This window comes from Rhipicephalus sanguineus, chromosome 4, assembly GCF_013339695.2.
Source record: "Rhipicephalus sanguineus isolate Rsan-2018 chromosome 4, BIME_Rsan_1.4, whole genome shotgun sequence".
Classification (NCBI taxonomy): Eukaryota; Metazoa; Arthropoda; class Arachnida; order Ixodida; family Ixodidae; genus Rhipicephalus; species Rhipicephalus sanguineus.
In genome coordinates, this window is record NC_051179.1 from 77,292,010 (window position 1) to 77,306,575 (window position 14,566).

A 14,566-nucleotide genomic window follows, 5' to 3' on the forward strand; every position below is an offset into this window, starting at 1 on the left:
CGGGCCGGGCCCGGGCCGGAAAAATCGGCCCGTGCAGTGCTCTAGTGTGTGTGTGTGTGTGTGTGTGTGTGTGTGTGTGTGTGCGTGTGTGTGCGTGTGTGTGTGTGTGTGCGTGTGTGTGCGTGTGTGTGTGTGTGTGTGTGTGTGTGTGTGTGTGTGTGTGTGTGTGTGTGTGTGTGTGTGTGTGTGTGTGTGTGTGTGTGTGTATCAACACGTGTGTGTTTGTATGTGCTTAGCTGTGTGTGCGTATGTGTGTACGTTTTTGCGTATCCGTGTGTGTTTGTATACGCGCTAATGTGAGTTTGGGCGTACATGGATTTTGCGTACACGTGTATGAATGTGTGCGTGTCTGTCTGCATGTGTATGTATCCGTATGTGGCGTGTCTGTCTGTATATATTCGCATGTGTGTGCGTGTGTGTCTGTCTCTCTGCGCATGGATCCGCGTGCTGTGTGTCTATCTGCATGTATTCGTGTGTGTATCTGTGTATGCTTATATGAAAGCGTAAGAGTTCGTGTGTGTTTGGCGCATACCTCTCTATATAATGTTCCTAATACACACATGGTCAGTGCGCAGATTATGCCGTAGGCGGGCCGCGCCCGCTTTTTTTTATTGCTCTAAGCGCTGGTTTTCTTTCTCTCCTTATCTGTTTCCGTTTCCATCGTCCCCGATCATGCGTGTGCTGCCGCAGGAGCCTTCCTGGTCTCGCCTCCTGCTTTCGAGGGTTTTTGTTCACGGTGCAAGGCCGGGGCGTCCGCACACGTAGCCGCTGCCGCCGCGAGGCAGTTGTTCACGCTCGTATAACGAGGAGCTCTTAGAAAAAGATGAAGACGTAATGGCTCCTTCCCAGAAAAGAAAGAACCACGCTTGGCGCTAAACAGAGCAGCCACCACCATGGGGGCCTTGATTATGTAGCGTACATACGCACGTTCGTGCGAGCATTACACCTCCCCCCCCCCCCCCCGCTCCTCCTCTTCTTTCGTCGTCTCGGGATCTGTACTTGCTTCCCTTACTTTTATTGTCACTTCACTTATTATCACTCGTTTTCTTTAATATCACTTTATGAACCCAATGACCCGCAGTGGTGGTCTAGTGGTTGTTGCAATGAAGACGCCGATATGCGAAAGCCGTTTATTGCAGCTCATGGCAGAAACACATATGACACGACACAGCTTGGTCGCCGCGCTTTTAACAGGATAACAGCGCCAACAAAGGATGCGCGCGCAGGCTCTGCGCACTGAACAGCAGAGGGCAGATAATAGTCACAGCCACGTTTGACGCGATTACAACACTCCCCCACAAACAAAATCACATTCAATGGTACATCAGTCGATCTGGTGGCCGTGTCACCCGTGTGCTACGTCTAAGTACAGGAGGGGTGTGCGGCGGTTGTGGTGACGACACTGGCGGTTGTGCTGAGCAATTTCCCTTTTCCAAAATATCACTGGCATGCGGCAAAGACATTTCATCACCACAGTCTTCCACATACTCGTCATGTTTCAAAGAAGTGCAACGTAGGTGATCGGCATGCACAAAGCGCGTTTGTTTATCAACATTCACCAGGTACGTTACCGGAGATTTCACGCTCACAATGTTTCCAGGTCGCCACTTTACAAGTTCACCACGAACAGTACGCACGAGCACACGATCGCCCACAGAAAATGCTCTAGGCTTTCCCCTACGTTTATTTGCACTGCGCACTTCTCTCTCGGACTTCGAATTGATCGTACCTTCCATGTCTGGTTTGAGCAGAGAAAGTCTTGTCCGCAGCTTTCTCTTTAAAAATAACTCTGCTGGTGTTTTACCAGTGAATGTGTGCGGCGTAGTTCTGTACGCGAAAAGGAAGTTGCCAACTCTGTGTTGCAAGGATCTGGAACTGTGGCTCCGTTCATCCTCTAGCAGTTGCTTTAGCAATGGCTGCTTAACAGTCTGCACGGCTCGTTCTGCTGCGCCGTTAGATTGAGGATGATAAGGCGGAGTCAAAGTATGTTGGACCCCGTTTGCCTGCAAGAAATCATCAAACTGTTTCGCTCGAAACTGTGGCCCGTTGTCGGTAACTATCTCCTGAGGCAACCCATAGCTTGCAAACAATGACCTTACTGTTTCAATGGTCTTTTGCGCCGTTGTTGAATTCATTATTTTGACATCTACCCACTTGGAGTGTGAATCGACTGCGACCAGAAACATCTTGTTTTCTTTTTCTGCAAAGTCGACGTGCACTCGCTCCCAACTGTTAGTGCACCACCTCCATGGGGTCAGTGGCGCTGGCTGGCCCACTGGCCTTACACTCTGGCAGATGTGACATTGTTTTACAGTTTGTTCGAGGCTGCTGTCGATTCCGGGCCACCATACCATTGACCTCGCCAGGGCCTTCATTTTACTGATTCCCATGTGTTGTTCATGTAACAGCAACAGTACTTCCTGTTGAAGAGCGCGGGGTATAACCACTCGGTTCTCCCAAATTAAGCAGGCATCATCTACCGAAAGTTCAAACCGTCTTACAAAGAACGGTTGATACTGCGCATCTACCGACCGCGGCCAGCCATGCCATGTCATTTCACGCACAGCACTCAAGACAGAGTCCTTAGATGTTTCATGTGCGATGTCCTTTGCAGTTAAGGGCAATTCTCTGGCAGGAGAAAAGTAAAAAATCTTATCTACATCATCCGTGTTTTCAGACAATGGTAGACGCGACAAGCCGTCAGCATTGCTAATCTTTGCCCCTGCTTTGTGCACAATGCGGAAACGGTAGTTCGACAGAAAAATGGCCCAGCGGTGGACTCGCGCCGCTGCCACAGCACTGCTGTGATGTCTAGCTTCAAAAATTATCGTGAGTGGTTGATGGTCAGTGATAATAACGAAGCTGCGGCCATAAAGATACTTATGAAATTTCTTTACGCCGAAAATGATGGCGAGTGCCTCTTTCTCAATGTGGGCATAGTTTTCTTTCCGCCTGTGACATTGATCTGGAAGCGAATGCGACCGGACGCTCAACGCCATTCACTACGTGCGATAACACCGCGCCCAGCCCGTAAGCAGATGCATCACATGTCAGCTGGATTTCCTTTTTTACGTCATACAGCTCCAAGACTGTTTCTTTAGTTAGCAACTGCTTACATCGCCTGAAACAGTCATCGCACTGACGCGACCACTGCCATATGCTTCCCTTGCGTAGAAGCTGGTGAAGCGGTTCTAGTTGTCCGGCCAAATTGGGCAAAAATTTTGCATAGAAGTTCACTAGGCCCAAAAATGCCCTCAACTGGGTCACATTGCTCGGTTTCGGTGCTTCAAGGATTGCTTTTACTTTATTCGCCGTGGGATGCAGACCGTGTTGGTCTATTTCGTGCCCTAGGTATTGTACCCTTTCTTGAAAGAAAACGCATTTCGCCACATTTACTCGGATCCCGTGCTTGCTCAGAGCATTTAGCACTTCCTTCGTTCGTTTGTAGCACTCTGGTAGGTCTTTCCCAGCAATCAGCACGTCGTCTAAGTAACAGGCTGTGCCAGGTATGCCCTGCAAAACCTGATCCATGACTGCCTGAAACATAGCAGGCGCACTCGCAACGCCGTACGGCAACCGCCGGTATCTAAAGAGACCCATGTGCGTGTTAACCGTTAGAAGTTCTTCGGCATGCTTGTCCAACTCCAGCTGTAAATAAGCTTTTGCCAAGTCTAACACAGTGAATGCAGTTCCTCCCACCAGGGATGCAAAGATATCCTCAGGAAGTGGCAAGGGATAGTGATCTACCTCGATGCACTTGTTCACACTGACTCTATAGTCACCACATATCCTTATTTCTGGTCCATTTTTCTTGGGCACGATTACTAGTTGCCCAGGTGCTGTGCCGCACCCGGTAAATTACTTCAGCCTTCTCTAGTTCCGCCAGTTCTTTTTCCACTTGTTCTCGCAAGGCATACGGTACAGGCCTCGCCTTACAGAAAACTGGAACTGCATTCTCTTTCGTGCGAATGCTACCCTTGTATCCTTTTATAGCACCATAGCCTGCTTGAAAAACATCAGCGTGCTGTTGTTTTAATGATTCTACAGCTCCTTGAGTTTTTTGAGGCGCGACTACTTTAAGCGCAACCTCATGCAGTTTCTGCAAGGCATCAGGCAAGTTCACTTTTATCTTTGCGAGCCAGTCACGACCGAGGAGCACCGGCATGCGCACCCCTTCTTCATACTTGGCAATGACAAGTGGTAGGCGGTGGCTTTGCTTCCCGCACTTCACATCGACTTGGGCAACGCCCCTTACATTGATTGCGGTGCCGTTGTACACTCCGAGTTTTACGTCCTCACAGTTGTACGATAGGTCAGGGAAGTTCTCTGCAAAGTCTTTCTCAGACATGATTGTAACGGCAGCCCCCGTGTCCAATTCCATCGGTACTTCGTGACCGTTTATGATTACTTTTACTACTATGGGAGGCGGACTGCCTGCTCTGTTTGTTTGACATATAGTCAGCAAATCCTGCAAATCCTGCTCTGTTGCCGGTACTTCTACAGCATGAACAACTCGCGTTTTGCACATTTTTGCGACATGACCACGTTTAGAACACTTAAAACAAGCACTTTTTAAAAATGGACACCTTGTAGGAGCGTGCTGACCACCGCACCTATGACACTCTACTGCAGTTTTTTGCGTATAGTTTTTTTCCAGTACCTTGCTTGTTGCGTTAGGCTTCCCTTGGCTTCCTTGCCAGTACAGTTGAGCGTTGCTGGCCCCGGCGCTGTCGCACAGCATGTCCTGGGTGTCCTTCTGTGCAGCCTCCATGGCGGTGGATACCTTGCACACCCGTTCCCAGGTGACCTCGTCGTCGGGCAAGGCGAGAAGACGGCATCGGATGGTGTCGCTCCGTAGTCCGGCAATTAGGCGGTCCCGTAGCGCTTCTTGGAGGAAATTTCCGAAAGAACATGTAGCTGCGAGCCTCTTCAATTCCACAAGAAACTGTGCGATGGTTTCATTTGACTCCTGGTTCCGCCGGTAGAAGTGGTATCGCTCGGTGACCACAGACCGCTTCAGGGCGTAGTGCTGTTGCAGCACCTTCTTGGCGTCTTCGTACTTTACTTCGGTGGGCGTTTTCGGCAGCAGTAAGCTACGCAGTGTCACGTAGGCCTTCTCTCCTATTATGGTCAGGAAGACTTCAAGCTTCTTTCCGTCGTCTATTCCATTTGCTTTCGCAAATAGTTCGAACCTTTCTAGGTAGACGTCGATGTTTCCCGAGTCCGGGCAGAACTCCGGCAGCTTGCCGTAAGTGGTGGCCATAGCTTCAGTGCCGCTTCATCCCATCCTCGTCGCCAATGTTGCAATGAAGACGCCGATATGCGAAAGCCGTTTATTGCAGCTCATGGCAGAAACACATATGACACGACACAGCTTGGTCGCCGCGCTTTTAACAGGATAACAGCGCCAACAAAGGATGCGTGCGCAGGCTCTGCGCACTGAACAGCAGAGGGCAGATAATAGTCACAGCCACGTTTGACGCGATTACAACAGTGGTTATGGTACCCGATTTCTGACCCGAAGGTCGCGGGATCGAATCCCGGTCGTGGCGGCAGCATTTCGGTGGAGGCGAAATGCCAGAGACCCGTGTACTTAGGTTTTGGCGCACGTTAAAGAACCCTATAGGTGGTATAAATTTCCGGAGCCATCCACGTCGGCGCCCCTCATACTCACATCGCGGTTCTGGGACGTAAAATCCCAACAATTAATATTTGTGATCAATCAAACGTGGTGCGACTGTTACGTTCCTGAGGCCACACGTGCATAAAGTTGTTCGCTGTTGAAGAAAACGCGTAGTGAGTATTCAAACAAACATTATACTTCTGAACGTATTAACTTCAGATAGAAGGAGGTAGAATGCTAGATGTGGAGCAATGAACAGACACAAAATGGAAAGAGAAGAAAGAAGCACAATTGCTGAGGTCAATACTGAGCAGTGATCTGTACACCGGAGTTCAATTTGGTGATCCTTTTAGTGGACCACCGCTGGCCTGCGAATATAGACTCTGGTTGCGAACGTAAAGACACTGCTACAGAGTTCACCGCGGTGTTCTTTATGAGAAACTCCTTCGTGTATACACATACACGCGTTTTGTACGCTCTTGATTTGCCGCAGTGTTATGTCTCGAAGAATAGGCACTACTTCCCGTCGCGCATGGCTGCACTAGACGCGTAGCAAAACATCGGCACGCTTCGGAAAGCGTCTCGTATAAGCTGAATTGTTCTTTCCATGCAGGGACGGGGTATAACGTACCTCGCCGAGACCTTCGCATCCGGCGCGACGGGAGCGCGCTCGCCTTAATTGGTTTTAGATGAGCCTCCGCCGCGGGGATCGAGACACGGCGCTGCATGTATATGGGCGGCTGCTGTTTGCTCAATTGCAACTTCGCCTTCGCTGCTGATTCGATCGGCGAGGCCTGTATGCTGCCTGGTGGTGTTGTGATCGTGTATACCCGTATAGTATACGCGACCTGCCGGCAGGGAGGCAAAATCTGCACCGTGCTGGAACGACAATTCGTATCGGTGAAGCCCTTTCTGCCGAGAGAATAGGCGTCAGCGAGTGCCTACGGTCCCCTGACAATGTTCTGCGAGTGAGTTAGGATTTGAATGAATGAAATTCGAAATGTCGGAAATAATCAACTCGGGAAAGCAGGGGGGAGGCATGTGTTTAACTTTCCTAACCCCTCATTTGGCTACGCGTATGCACTGCTATCGCGCCTTCTCGGCAAGCAAAAAGTTGTTTAGTGATCAAAGCATGATAACTTGAAGTACTATAGGAAGAAAACTTCGCTCTAAAAACGTCCCGGCAGTATAAAGCACGTCGTAAGGGTGCTTAAACAATAAACGTACATAAAAAACAACAACAAAACGGCCGATTCTGGACAATCTGCCAATGAACACGAGTCGCCAAATCAAGTCCTTCGAAGAATATACAAGGACACATCAGTTGTTACTACGTTGATACAACATCAGTATATGCGACATCCGAGGAAGCTTTCTAGCTTAAAGACGTCATAGATATATCCTATGACGGGCCTGAAAAGGTTCCACCTCTTCGTTCATCTGGGTAATCGCTCACTAAAAAAATTTCGTCGAAGTTGGCTTCTCTGCATTAAGACACATTCTGAGGAGAAGCCCACGCAGCGATGAATTATTTCGATGCTCAGGTGATGGGACCAACAACACACTTATCGGGGTAGCACAAGTATGCCATACAGAAAGAAAAAAAAAAAACGCCAAAATAGATCTGCAGCTACAGCTTTGTGCTGTTGAGGGAAATGTAGGTTCGATCCCGTCAGCCACTGCCGCATTCAGACTGCTGTATTGCTGCTGGCGGATGTATTGCAAAACTATAACAAGCGTTGGAGGCCTATTGAATTGTTAACGTAGGCAAAGCACGTGTTGCTGCTGAGTGCCAAAGAAGCCCAGGCGCAAGAATCGAAACCACTGAATGAACTAAAAAAAATGGCGGAGCTTGCACTAAGCTGCGCAATGTTTGAAACAGCGAAACTGGACGATACTGAAGTTTAATCTGGTTGCTTCTAGGTTGTTTGCTAAACTTTAGCTAGGTTAGTCACGACACGAATGTTCAAACAAGCTTTAATAACATTGTCATCATAGAATCTCAACTTAATGATTTAGTTTCCTAAAGTTTTTTCGTTCTGATTAAATAAGCTGCAAACAAGAGATGCGTCTGTCAGGCCTGACTTACTGCCTTTCAATAAATGCACTGTTACTATCCTACACGAAGCCTCCGTAAGTCACTACTTTCCCGAGAAACAAGCGGTACGCTTCATTAAATATAGCACATTTATTATACTACAGCCAATCCAAGCCAAGCCAGTACCAAGCCAATCCTCCGCCTCTTTATTGCGAAGTCCAGCGAACAGATGGGAATCGCGATGGGGCCCACTGACGATCCAATGTGGAGGAGCTGCGGCAGTCGCAGCCGAGGCGCTAGATGAAGCAGTGCCTGAGGGTTCATCCTGCGGCATGCTGGTGGACAGCTCTCACAAACGGCGACCCGAGCGAAGTTCCAGGAGGTAAAGCGGGCGAGTAAAGGACGGGGACCCGTGGAGGCACCTCCGCCACTTGTGACGTAGCATATGACACGCCTTTAATACGCCTTGAAAACGTGGCGAACCGCGATCACATCGGAGGCACAGAGCAATCGCCAGATGTGTCCCCACAAGCGATGATCACGAAGAGCCCCGTGCGATCATGATCATGTACAGATGATGAAGAAATGTCTGATAAATTCCAACAATAAAAATGCGTTTTCTAACAAATTAATTGAAACAAGCGCCCCGTCGAAAGCGCTCGTTTCCTGCCTATGAGCCTGCTTTAACTTTGCAACGCTGTATCATAAGTGCAAATATTGCGCGTGAGTTCGCTGTTAAAGGAAACGCTTTTAGAATGCTCGCATTCTAAGAGCCAACCGTCTACGGCATATAGTTTAAGCTTCTAAGCTTACGGCACGAGAAAACAAGTTAGCTTCACTGAATCAGAACCGCCGGTGCTGGTTGCAACCGACTCAACAAAACCGAGAACGACGCAGCAAAATCCTTCGGCAACAAAGCTGCAGAGTTTCTGTCGGTGACAGCTGACTCGGCGTAGTCGGCGTAATTACCACAGTGCGAAGAAAGTCGCCCCGTCCAACGCAATTTACTCTTGCGGGGCACGCCACTTTCTATACGATTCCAAGCCGTAAGCCCACACGTGCAAGTCGAGATTAAGACTCGGGCTGTGCTGTCCTAACTGCTTTTGCTTAGCGACTATATACTCGAGTCTAAAACTTTGTTGTGAGCTACGCGATGCGAGAGTTTGCGACGGCGTCTAATGTCGCAAGAAAATTGCAACGGAAAAAGCTAATCGTTGATGAGACTTTACAAGTAGGCGCTTGGAAGAATGCGGCTGTAACGGCAAACTCTTGACGTGATGAAGTTTGTATTATGAAAGAATCCGACTGAGTTTCTGAAATCCGTTTCAAGCCTGGAAAAATGTGCTGCGAACCGTTACCAACGTTAAACACACGCACCTCTTTTTAGGACTCTTTATTAACGTCCTTTATTAACACAGTGACGGCATCTGCAAACAGATGCCATCACAGAGAAAGGTGGTTGTTAACTCACGAGTGCTCGTCGCGAACCGGACGCTGGTGCTCGCGCAATAATTATCCTCCTCTCCCAGAAAAAGAAACGCTGAAAGACAGGAAATTACGAATAGTTTCAATTAAAATGTTTCCCCGGAAAGTGTTCTCATGCCTCTCTGGCCACGCCGCAATGCTTTCCGAAAACGAATTCCCTGAAACTTGTTTTGCGGAACAAGCCGTGTCCACACAACTTTGTTCGCGCGTGTACAACACTACGCATTTTCGTAACCCAGCTATGGATATACGTACATTCGCGGTGTAGTACTAAGAATTAAGGCTGAGTGGAGGCACGCTCGCTTAGACTTATTGTATGTGCGTGGTAAGAGGTAGTGTTAGTGTCTTGTGAAGGAGAAGGGAAACGGTTTTCAGGTCTTCCGTCTGGATCCTCCCGTGACCATATCCCCCCCCCCCCCCCCCCCCCCCCCCGATGAAGCCTTAGAACTCGTACGTAGACTAAATAATGCGTATCAGTGACAATGGTTGACGGCCGTCGTTATCCATAATGACGCCATCTGTATACACCGCGTCCGTTTCTTTTTCCCGGGAGTAGTGAACTTCAACGGCGTGGCTCGACCTTAAGATCGGACTTCCAACGACTCCGCACGCTGTCGTGAAGTTGGGCATGCGTGCTCTTACGAAAAACTAAGTTCTCGGATGCCACTGCCTGACTGTTTCAGCTGCGTGGCTAACGGTACACGCAGATCCGCTATAAAGAGAGGCAGAGAGAGAGAAAAAGTAGAAGAAGAGGCAGGAAGGTTAACCAAGTTGGAATGTTGAAATGGATTACTAAGATGCCCAAGCTTATCCTCTTTCACGACTAAAATGGACTGTCCGTTCCAGCTTTCGCATACCTTCTCGTTTGCATAGATGAAGTTAGCTCGCGCTCGTCCTTTTTTTAGTCGCATTATTCTCTCAAGGTTTCATTCTCATCCGCTAGTCACTTCCAGTCCATGTTTAGAGAGACGCACATCACGAAACGACCCAATTAGCGAATCACCCGAATTTCCCCCTACATAATTACCAAACAACGACGTCTCAATTTGTCTGAGCGTTTGACGCACGCCGCGCGTTTCGGCAACCCCTAAATCAACCGCAGGCTCGAAGTGATTCCAGGACGAAGAACACGCGGTATACATTGTGCGTTACTGTCGCCTACCGATATCTTTCCGCGCGCACAGATCGACGTCATCAGCTTGCAGGCGATGACGTTCCCTTTATTTCCGGTTCAACGGATCCGTGACGTCGAACGACACGTCACTTCCCACTTTCCTGAACCCCGCAATCTGTCTCATACTGCTGCTTCTGGAGCGCGGCGCGGCGTTAATTGGTCCGCCCGGGATCATCGTTCGGTCCCCTGGTATATAGCTTCGCGTCTGAGGAAGCACGAAGGAACAAGGAGAGTCAGCACTCGGGTGGGGGAGGAAGCAGAGCTTTATGGCGATGGCAACCGTTGTGGAAGGGCGGAGGAGAAAGAAGGGAGGTTCATTGGAGGAAAGCAGGGAACTGATGGTGGTGACTTGGAGGAGGAGGAGGAAAGAGAGGAAGCGACTTTTGTTCCGAAAGAACGGCTTTCTTCCGTCAGGTTGCTCGCGGACGCGCGTTCATCTGACACGACGACGGCGGCGACGACGACCTCGGGCGTGCGACGCTTGCTTGCTTTATAACGCAGCGTATAGCTGAGCGTTACACTGACGGCGCCTGGGCGAGATGTTAGAAGGGTCGCGCGAACGCTGGGCGGCGGCGGTGAATCGGGGAGACAGGCAGGCAAGCGGGCGCGCCGAACGACGTGAAGGCCCCTTTCCGTTCGGCTGGCGACGCTCTGGCGGTAACCTGCTTGTGACAGGCACTTTATTGGCGGCACCGACAGCGCTGGAAAACAGCGGCAACAACGACAGGCTGCTGCTTGCTTCCCTCAGGAGTGCTTTCTCTCTTTCTCTCTCTCAAAGCAGAATCTGTGACTGGATCACGTCACCTCCTCTTTCACCCTAGGCGACTCCCTGACCAAAAGACAAGGTTGAACGGTTTTTGCTCCCCAGCACATTCTGCGCCTCATGCCCAAGCACACGCACGCACACACACTACGGTGCAAACTCCGCAGCTTCTGCAGTATACAAGCTGAAGCTGGGCTCTTCATCAAAACGCGCCCCCGACACGACACAACGCGATCGCATTGCGTCTGTCCGGTGGATACGGCTGTGCGCGATTGAGGGAAAGGATATCGCGTGCACTGCTCGCGCGTGTGGTGTTGAAGCGGCGCCGGCTGGGTCTCCATGCTACATTGCCCCTTTCAATTTGGAACCGCGGCATCCAGAGTCAAGCTCTGTGCGCGGCGCGCTCGCTGCTGAACCGCGAATGGTGTTTGCCGTGCCGGCTTATGACGAGCTTTTTGATTTTCCGTTCTCTTTGTTACCATTTTCGCTCTGGTCGTCACTTATATCAGTTTCTTCGGTGCTTCTCTCTTTTACTTTTCTGCCACCCGCTTCATGGTGGCTTAAGGAAATGGCGTGCCATAACGCGGTGACGTCGCCTGCAGCTTTTCGTGAGAGATTGCCGCGTTGGTCTGACGCCGCTCGTGTCGTGCTGTATACAGCGACGCTTTTACAAGTTCGGCCGGCGTACCGCCGTGTGACTTTCGGGAGATGCGAACGCACGGGAGGAGAAAATTGGTTTTTGCGGGGGAGTCGCTTGCGGCCCACGTGTGCACTTCGTGATTGCGCGTCGACGCCCAAGGTTCTGTTTTCACGCGTACAACATCTGTCTCACCCCCCGATTGCCCTCGAACATCTTTAATACTCGAAAGAAGTGGAAATTTTAAGCGCTCGTTTTTATTTGCTATAAACAATATTCATGAGCACTAACAGACAATAATGCCAAGGAAAGTATAGGGGATGTTATTAGTAGTAAATGTAAGGTAAATGTGAAGAAAGAAAAGTTGACGAAAAGATAATTTGCCGCGGGCAGGGACCGAACCTGCGAACTTCGAATAACGCGTCCGATGCTCTACCAACTGAGCTACCGCGACGGCCATCCTCCCGTCCACTTTATGGGGTATATATGTACGTTTAAACGTGGGAGCGTCAGTCAGAGTCGCCAGTAGCCATGACGGCGAGTGTGGAACACTCTTTTTCTGCCTATTGGCGTCACGTAGCACGTGAACATTTTACGAGCTGGCAGATGACCAATAATCCCTCGCATACTACCTGAAAGCGTCAAGTCTGCCAGAACGAGACCCTCGCTACGAATAAAGGAATGAAGTGGAAATATTGAGGGCTCGTTTTTCTTTGTCATACACAATATTAATGAGCACTAACAGGCAATAATGCCAAGGAAAGTATAGGGGATGTTATTAGTACTAAATGTAAGGTAAATGTGAAGAAAGAAAAGTGGACTTGATGCTTTCAGGTACGAGGGATTATTGGTCAGCTGCCAGCTCGTAATAAGTACACGTGATACGTGACGCCAACAGGCAGAAAAAGAGTGTTCCACACTCACCGTCATGGCTACTGGCGACTCTGACTGACGCTCCCACGTTTAAACGTACATATATACCCCATAAAGTGGACGGGGGGATGGCCGTCAGCTCAGTTGGTAGAGCATCGGACGCGTTATTCGAAGGTCGTAGGTTCGGTCCGTGCCCGCGGCAAGGACCGAACCCGCGACCTTAGTATAAGGCTGCAGGAAAGTAAAGGGGATGTAATAACATCCCCTATACTTTCCTTGGCATTATTGTCTGTTAGTGCTCATTAATATCTGTAATACTCGTCTCTTATACTTAGAGACTTCAGTTGGTTAGAAGTCCAGTTGTGTCTGTCTTTGTATTATAGTCCCAGACACAACCCGACTACGCACAACCTTTACACTTTACCGCCTTAAGAAATGAGGAGGCGGTCAGTATACCAGCGAATTTTAAATGTCTTTGTTGTTATTTTCTTTTAGTGGCACAAGCAAAGAGTGACACTCTTGTTTTCTTCTAAGCACTGCCGGTTTTCCGAATATTCAAAAAAAGTCTTGAAGAAATGAACTAAAACCGGTAAAAGATCGATGATTCTGGTTCAAGTTAAGACTTACATTCGATACATACGATATGGGATCATAAGTTTATATAAGATAAGGGCCAATTAACTATCAGGATAGTTAATGAAAATAAATTGAAGGAGTTCACTGAAAGAGCAGTCGGTCTCCTTGCGAGCAGCTGGGATTGTTGCGCCACCTGGCGGAGCAGACCACAAGCACGCGTTGCTTTCTACGTGGCCTCAGCGAAGGGCTGGGCAGAGATACTCAGAAAAAAACATTGCGTAATACAGTTATCGAAATACACGCACTGGAAGCCTAAAATACACAGGCTGAGATTCATTTGTCTTGGGCGTAACGGGATATTCCGGAGATACTTTTGCAAAAAGAAGGAAAAGTATTCCGGAATAACGATACAGGAATACAGATACTTGAATACTTTTGTTATTTCGAAGGTGCTGCTGTTCTGCAACGTTTATTGAGCGCAGCACAACATTGTGAATAATGTTGCAGTGCATTGGAGCTTGCATGTCAAGCACATCGCTCGCATCGCTAGCGAGCGCCAGTGAATTAAGTGAATTATACGCAAGACGTGTTTTGCAGAGAAGGTTGCTTCGTTAATTGCACTTAAACAACAACAGCTTCTCAAACAGGCTTTCCTCGAGACGGCGTTCGTTCGAACAGCTCCAGAGAAGGTGAATTAACCTGACAACAGTGGCGTAGCTAGGGAGGTGGTTTGGGAAAGTGCAACAGGCCACCCCCCCCCTCCGCCCCTCCCAAAATTTTTGTAACATTTCGCATGTTTACACATACGCTCACACGTACAAATGCACGAAGGAACGTACTTAAATGGGAGTCGTCGGACCCCCCAGAAAAAAATTTCTGGCTACGCCCAGCCTGACAACATTTCAACTTAACGGCGCATACATCGATATGAAAGGGAGAATGAGAGCTTAGCTTTCATTGTATTACATAATTTTCGACACAGCTCCACCAAATGAGTCGATGTATTCAGTGTCCAAACTTCAGCCATACTTCAGTCAGACAATCTGGAATACTTTGGAACACTGAATACTTCAGTCAGACACTTTTTACATTTCGCCTTCATCAAAATGCGCTCTTCGCGAGTGCGGTCGAACCCGCGACCGACGTATCAATGCAGCACCACAGACCGCGCGGCGCGGGTCCGCGGGACGTCTTGCTGGTGGTGTCCGCCCGGGCGCCGCGGGTTTCCTCCTCCTTCTCGTCTCGCCCGCGGCGCCATCCATCACGTCATCAAGCAGCTGCTGATGCGCGCTGAGCACACAAGGCGTTCCTTCCGTGACGTGTTCAATGGAAACGGGTGCGGGTCCCCGCTGCGCACGTTCCGCCGGAGAGGGATCACTTACGGGCGCCCGGCGGGA

General features: G+C 49.4%; 1 protein-coding gene across 1 annotated transcript in view; it reads right to left on the reverse strand.

The window, feature by feature from the left end:
- Positions 1-5,364, reverse strand: part of LOC119391308 (uncharacterized) — a 66,904-nt gene extending 61,540 nt beyond the window's left edge. Inside the window, exon 1 of the mRNA XM_049415237.1 lies at positions 4,088-5,364. Within this exon, the coding sequence (XP_049271194.1) occupies positions 4,088-5,263 (1,176 nt within the window). The 5' untranslated portion in view covers positions 5,264-5,364. The remainder of the gene's footprint in view (positions 1-4,087) is intronic.
- Positions 5,365-14,566: the final 9,202 nt, after the last annotated feature.